The sequence below is a fragment of the Chelon labrosus genome, assembly GCF_963514085.1.
Source record: "Chelon labrosus genome assembly, chromosome: 8".
In the NCBI taxonomy this organism is placed as follows: Eukaryota; Metazoa; Chordata; class Actinopteri; order Mugiliformes; family Mugilidae; genus Chelon; species Chelon labrosus.
The window spans coordinates 28,566,629-28,574,106 of record NC_140358.1 but is presented as its reverse complement, the minus strand read 5'-3'; the positions used below and the strand labels follow the sequence as shown (position 1 = coordinate 28,574,106).

Genomic DNA, 7,478 nt, shown 5'->3' with positions numbered 1-7,478 from the left:
GATATACTGTAAATGGAGTGTTAAAGGTTTTTTTTTAAAAACACGGATTTTCCTTTTAGCATCACTTGAAATAAATTGCAATTAAAAAATAAAATAAAAATTGGTGTTTGTCTTCATTTCAAGAAAAATATCTACCTTCATTAAACATTGCAGTAACTGTTTTATGCCACTCGAGGGCAGAGTTAATAAAACAAACTACATTACACACTGGTATTATTTAAATAAAGAGCAGGGTAACTATTAAACTATTAACTATTTAAAAAAAAAAAAAAAAAGCATAATAAAAACAAATGCATACGTACAATATGTTTTATGTTTGTTATTATTATTAAGATTAGTAGTTTTCTGTAGGAAAATGGCACCAAGTTCAAACAGCTGGGAGGTAAAATTTAAATAAAAAAAAAAATATGTAATTTAAATATAATCCACAATCCTCCAAAAAAAAGCTAAATAAATTACTTTTGTTAGTTTCAAACAACCCATACTTACCCAACCTATTCTCATCCAAATATTCACCTAAACAAGCGAGAATACTTACATTCAGTCCAGCTTGAAACCAACAAAAACTGCTTATAGAAATACAAACTAAATAAAACACAACCAACTCAGTAGCATATTAAGCAAGCCGATTAAAGCACAAAGGTGCTGTACGTCTAATTTAAGTACGACATATTTTACAAACCTCTCAAAGCTGAGCTAATATTTTATTAAGTTGATTTAAAAGTAGGATTTGGTCCCTACTCCAAACCAGAGGGTGGCGCGCATTCGCCGACTGCTGCCAAGCAACCGCCGCGGGGATATGACGTAGGGTTTCAAGATGGCGTCGCAGTACTACCAAGAGATGCAGGAGAGCTTCAAGAATAACAACAAAAGTCGGGAATTCCCGGCTCACACAGCCAAAGTCCACTCGGTGGCGTGGAGCTGCGACGGCAGGAGACTCGCCTCCGGGTCTTTCGACAAAACAGCAAGCGTCTTTGTCCTCGAAAAGGACCGTTTGGTGAGTCGCGGTGCGGTGCGGTGCTCTGCTAGCATGCTAGCGTTAGCCTCTTTTCATAGAATGAATGGGAGTTAATCACGTTAGCTGGTGAACTCTAACTTACAGAATGAGTTTCTGCTGAATATAATGTTTTACCAATGTGTAGATAATCTCTAACACACTATAGACATAGCAGCTTATAAATTAAAAATAAACGTTGGGTTTTTATTTTAGTGTGGTCTGCATGCCGAAGTCCATTGAAAAATCGTCTAATTTAGAACTGTCAAAATTAGAGCCTAAAAATGTATAAGACAGTTTGCTAGGACTCTAGTTTGACAGATTTCATTTATCAGTACATATTTGTTTGTTATGTATTGTGTGTCTTCATAAAATATATTTAAAAAAACAGTCTGCACACTTTATCTCAGTTAATAGTGTAATGGTATTAGTGTATGTTTACAATGTTTAATAGAAAGTAAATCTTACACAGCTGGATGGGTTGTGTCAATATCGATGGTTGAGTGGTTGCTTTGTATTTCTTCCTTGTTCAGTATCATATTAATCACATTGAAGAGTACATTACTCACTGTGCTGCTTGTGGATTAGCTCTGTGATGAACATGGCGTTTGTTTAATACCCGTTCTATTTGCTTCAGGTGAAAGAGAACAACTACAGAGGTCACGGCGACAGCGTGGATCAGCTCTGCTGGCATCCGACCAACCCAGATCTCTTCGTCACAGCGTCTGGAGACAAGACCATCCGCATATGGGACGTGCGCACCACCAAATGCATCGCCACCGTGAACACGAAAGGTGGAACTTTAGTTCATGTGTTTGGAGTCTGATCCACAGTGCCTCTTTTATGTTTAGAAGCAAGTAGTTTTTAAACTGTAAATCCTGTTTTAGGTGAAAACATCAACATCTGCTGGAGCCCCGACGGTCAGACCATCGCTGTCGGGAACAAAGACGACGTGGTGACCTTCATCGACGCCAAGACGCATCGCTCCAGGGCGGAGGAGCAGTTCAAGTTCGAGGTGAACGAGATCTCCTGGAACAACGACAACGACATGTTCTTCCTCACAAACGGCAACGGTTGCATCAACATCCTCAGGTAGGAACCGAACTGAGCGACTAACGGTGACAGTGGGATTTAACGTGAGGTAGTCGTGTTTGTCTGCAAACAGCCTCCTCATTTTAAAGCTTCCCTACGTGTTCATGGAACGCTGTCTGAGTGTTTCTTTGCAACAACTGTCAGAGTTTTGGGCATTTAGATTTTTCTAAAGGGGAAAATATAAACCAGAATATCTGTGAAGGTTCTCAGTCATCCAGGTCTCGGTATATCTGAGGAAAATCAAGCTGAAATAAGAGCAACTGGACTTGTAGAGTTTCTTGAAGATGTTTCATCCAAGTCTTCAGATGTGTGGTGAGGAGTTGATGAATCTTTAAAGATAACTTGATAAGTTTACCTCTCACTTTCACCACAACATCGTTGAGGTTAATTGAGACGTGTAAAACCGGCCTGTCATAGTGAAATGTCGCCTTAAAGCGCCTCGTTAGGAGTCGTACAATGTGTGGTTGCGTGTTTTGAATCAGTCACGTCGGAGGTAAAATATTCAGTTGGAACCTCTTCCAAGGGATTGACCGCCTGGTGACTTGGTGTAGCCGTAACAACCTGGAGTTAAACGCTGCCGTGGACAGTGGAGATGATCGTGGACTACAGGAAGAACACAACCCCACTCCTCCTCATGACTCTACATTCAACACTGTGGACTCCCTTTATTTCCTGGGCGCCATCATCTCCCAGGACCTCAAATGGGAGCTGAACATCAGCGCCCTGATCCAAAAAGCACGGCAGAGGATGTAAATTCAACCTGCCAAAGACAATGATGGTGCACTTCTACACTGCCATCATTGAGTCCATCACCACCTGGTATGCTGCAGCCTCTGCTAAGGACAAGAGCAGACTGCAATGTGTCTGAAGTCTCTTGACGAGCTGTACGCTTCCAGGACTCTGAAGCAGCTAAGATTGTCCCTCTCACCCTGGACACAGACAATTTAACAAACTCCCCCCTGGCAGGCGGCAAGTGCAGGACCACCCCCATATGTACAAACATACTTGGCAATAAAGTCTTTTCTAATTCTGATTCTAAGTTCCCAGCTCTACTGACGTCTTACATTTATACCATAAAAGAAAGATACGATTTTCACCTTTTAAAATTAAACCGTCGTCATTTGACTTCGCGTTTTTATTTGTGATCCATCTCTACAAAACATCGTGGTTACCAGCGGAAATCTCACTCAGGTAAACTGGAGCTCTCCTTTTTTATGTTCTTGGGGAAATCCACTTCACTTAACTTTAGTTAATTAACAAAAACACCTGGTGTGAAGATCCCATGAGATTATTAAGATTAAATCTTGTCTCGTTGTGTCTTTGAATATAAAAGTTTGTGGTGATGACATGAAATAAAACAGCAGGTTTGTCCACAGTTATCCAGAACTGAAGCCCATCCAGTCCATCAACGCTCACCCGTCCAACTGCATCTGCATCAAGTTTGACCCCACGGGGAAATACTTCGCCACAGGGAGCGCCGACGCCCTGGTCAGCCTGTGGGACGTGGACGAGCTGGTGTGTGTCCGCTGCTTCTCCAGGTCAGTCTGCTTCACATTTATACTAAAATACTTTATTAAAGTTTGTATTATTGGAAGGAAATACAACTCTGACTACGTCCTGTAGGTTTTAATAGTTATATTTCTTTTATTTCTGTTTCTGCAGACTGGACTGGCCTGTGAGGACCCTGAGCTTCAGCCACGATGGCAAGATGTTGGCTTCAGCCTCCGAGGATCATTTCATAGATATCGCAGAGGTGGAGACGGGTCAGTACGAAAAATGGCAGCATCAGAGGGTCCAGAAGTAGCTGGATAGATTAATCGCTTTCTTGCAGCCCTAGAAAAGTTAAAGTCAGACAAAGCACTAGTATATTTTATCTTTAATATTTATTGATTTATGTTTTCTTTAAATCAGCAGCTATTTGCACCATCTTTCACAGGAGATTTTTATTTTGCAATCATAATATGGTGCTGCTCAGATTCTGGAAAACGTTGGTCTGTGCAACACTTGTTCAATTGTTCCTGTTCCGATCGGTGAACATTTTTAACAAAACCAACAAAAAACCAGTTTAGTTTCTTTGCATTTAAAGATTTTCACTCTTCCTCTCTCCTCATCACCCGTAGGAGACAAGCTGTGGGAGGTTCAGTGCGACTCTCCGACCTTCACCGTCGCCTGGCACCCTAAGAGGCCTCTGCTCGCCTACGCCTGCGACGACAAGGAGGGAAAGTACGACAACAACCGAGAGGCGGGCACCGTCAAACTGTTCGGCCTCCCCAACGACTCATGAGAAAAGCAGGAATATTTATTTTCATGGAGACACTTAGGAGAAAGAAGAGACTTCATGTAGAGCCCAGATGATTTTTCTGCTGCTTTGTCTTTTTGCTGTAAAGCTGCAGTTACACTTTCCCACCAGTAGGTGGTGCAGCTCTCCTAAACTTCCTTAAAAACAGCTGATTTCATTCCCTGTTTTGCTCCCTTTGCTGTAACATATAGTTTTTTAAATGTAAAATACAGTGTTTTTGATAAATAATAAAATGTTCTCTTTATAAATCTTTTCATCTTGAGCTCTGGCTGTTTTTAATGTGGCGCTGATGATGCGATATTTATATTTCTATCATCCGTTTAACGCTGAGACTGAGGGAGGTTGTTATGATGGAGGGAAAAGAGATTTAATTCCTCTGGACCTTGAACCATCGTCGCTGCCTTCCAGCTGCGTGGGTGTGTAACTAGATAATAAAAGGAGGTTGAAGGACGTTACACAAATATGTACACTAACCCAACACACACACACACACACACACACACACACACACACACACACACACTATTCTTTATTCTCTGTGTTGTCACACGAACAATATTCATTCAACCAGATCAGTCGTTCTGATCAGAGATGAACCGTTTCCATGGACGCAGAATAAAATAAAACATTAATTACTGTAAAACTTTATTGATGAAGAGGAGCATCAGGTTGAATGGAAATGGAGGAGGAGAAGAAGGAGAAGAGAAAGATGGATGAGGAGGAAGATGGAGTGGAAGAAAGACAAACGAAGGGAGGAGGAGGTGGACATCGAAGGAAGAGATGGAATAGGAGGAGAAGAAAAAACAGGAAAAGGACAAAGAAGGGGTGGGAAGAGGAGGAGAAGAAGAAGAAAGTGGAGGAGATGAAAAAATGGAGGAAGAGAAGTAAGAGGAGATGAGGAGGAAGAAGAAAAACAACGGGGAGGAGGAGGAGAAGGTGGACATCGAAGGAATGGGGGAGACATGGAGGAAGAGAATTAGGAGATGAGGAAGAAAGTTAAAAATGGGAGGAGGAGAAGTAGGAGGAGACACCAAAGATGGATGATAAAAAAAAATGAAGGAGCAAGAGGAGAAGAAAAAACACAATGCAGAGAATTAGGAGAAATGGAAGGAAAAATGACAAGTGGGAAGAGGGGGAGAAGAACAAATGGAGAAAGAAGTAGAAGGAGAAAAAAGATTGATGAGGAGGAAGAAGGAGCGGAAGAAAGGAGGAAAATAAGACAGAAGGAAGAGGAGAAGATGGACATCGAAGGAGTGAGTGGGGAAGACATGGAGGAAGGAGAAGTAGGAGGAGAAGAAGGTGAGGAAGAAAGAAGACGGAAACAAAATGGAGGAGGAGGAGAAGAAGACCAAAGTAAAAAAAAAAAAGGAGTAAGAGGAAGAGAAAAACCAGTAGGCAGAGGAGGAAGAAGGAGACAAAACAGGAAAATGACAAAAAAGGGGTGGGAAGAGGAGAAGGAGAAGAAGAAGAAGGTGGAGGAGATGAAAAAATGGAGGAAGAGAAGAAGAAAAAGATGAATGAGGAGAAGAAGAAGAAGGACATCACAGGAGTGGGAGGAGAAAAAAATGGAGGAGATGGACAAAGAAGGAGTGAGAGTAGAAGTAGATGGAGAAGTTTTATTTCCTCCATCTTCATGTCCAGTAGTCCTGGAGGTCTAGAGACCACCACCTCTACATCTGATCTGACTGATTAAATTCATTCTCTGTCCTCGGAGCTGCATCAAAATTCTCCAACAGCTGTGATTTATCGGCCGCTGTGAGTAAATCAGACGATTAAAAGTCAGATCAGATCAGACCTTCCCGCTCACGCCTCATGACGGGCACATGAAGGAGACCCCGCTGGCCGCTGTGTTTGATTTATGGTCCCACGATGCTCGCTGGCAATCACATCGACCGACCTCTTCACAATACAACAGATAAATAACAGCTGGGGGTCGTGGTGGGGGGGTAATGACGGGATGGGACGCTGAAGGGCCATTCAACTGCACAAGGCCACGGCAGGTGCTTGACTCCACTCATCTGCATGTTGGCTCTGAAACAATGATCCTTGAACAGATACAGGCAGTGTTACGTTTGTTTGTTTCCTTTTGGCTGAAGTCATTCACTGGTTTCAATCATTTTAAAATCTTATTAAAACTGTCAGACGTCACTTTGGCTCTTGGTTGCTCTTAAAATTGGAAGGAATGTGTTGAAAAGTGTAAAATGGAAGTGCTGTAACATATTTTAGTATTTTCCTTTGACCCAAGTCCCATCCACTAACATGGAGGGGGCGGAGCTTATGACATATACTGCAACCAGCCACCAGGGGGAGCTACCGGGAGAAGTTGGGATTTTAGAGCTTTACTGCAACAAAACTACAAACATGTTCATTACACAGACAAATTACAGCAACTTTTAATGTCACAGTAAGAAGCTCCGCCCACATAATATGATTGGTCCGTCAGATCTTTTGCTGGAGCAAAATCAGTTCCCAATGGACAGACTCCAGACCAACCTTGCAAACGAGAGAAACTACTCTGACTTCCAGGCTACCGTACCTTAGATTTCTATTTTTTCAGGAATGAAGATTTTTAAAGACACAAAAATATTAGCAGCCGTTTTCTGAATAAACCAAAAGAATCCTAGTTTGTTTTATGCCTGACTAACAGGTGAGTCAGACGGGAGCTTAGCCTCTCTTTTATTTTTCTTGGACGGTGCTACTCTCACGCCTGGTTGAAGCAAATTAAAATAAATTAAAGTGGGAACAGCAGGGGAGGCGCCCGGTGACAAGGAAGCTGCGGCGAGGTGAAAAACATCCTGCGACCTGCTGGTGTCTGGCTCTGGGGACGGGGAGCGACCAGCTGCCACCGGCCCCGGCCGAAGGCCTGAGTGTGGGCTCACGCTGAGCTGGTATGTCAGGGCTGGAGGAAGACAAAGTGGTCAGAGGAGAACAGGCCTCCAGACGCTGCTGCTGACAGAGGATGTCTGGATTTAACGCAGATGGTCCTGGAAACCTGTAATGACATTAACTGGCCGTGTTTATGTGGACTCTAATGATCAGATGTAGAGGTGGTGGTAAACCTTAACTCTAGATGTTTGTTTCTCTCTGGTTACT

General features: G+C 42.6%; 1 protein-coding gene across 1 annotated transcript; it reads left to right on the top strand.

The window, feature by feature from the left end:
• The first annotated feature begins 595 nt into the window (after nt 1-595).
• Nucleotides 596-4,906, top strand: thoc3 (THO complex 3). The gene is made up of 6 exons (XM_084549196.1): nt 596-997; nt 1,632-1,788; nt 1,882-2,086; nt 3,463-3,624; nt 3,749-3,849; nt 4,207-4,906. The coding sequence occupies exons 1-6, from the start codon at nt 818-820 to the stop codon at nt 4,368-4,370; spliced, it is 969 nt and encodes a 322-aa protein (XP_084405322.1). The 5' UTR covers nt 596-817; the 3' UTR covers nt 4,371-4,906.
• The last annotated feature ends 2,572 nt before the right edge of the window (nt 4,907-7,478 follow it).

Excerpts from the sequence above, each read along its gene's own strand:
- thoc3 (XM_084549196.1), top strand. The coding sequence starts at position 818 with ATGGCGTCGCAGTACTACCAAGAGATGCAGGAGAGCTTCAAGAATAAC. Across the intron at positions 2,087-3,462 it reads GGTTGCATCAACATCCTCAG|TTATCCAGAACTGAAGCCCA; the intron begins GTAGGAACCGAA and ends GTTTGTCCACAG. Across the intron at positions 3,850-4,206 it reads TATCGCAGAGGTGGAGACGG|GAGACAAGCTGTGGGAGGTT; the intron begins GTCAGTACGAAA and ends CATCACCCGTAG.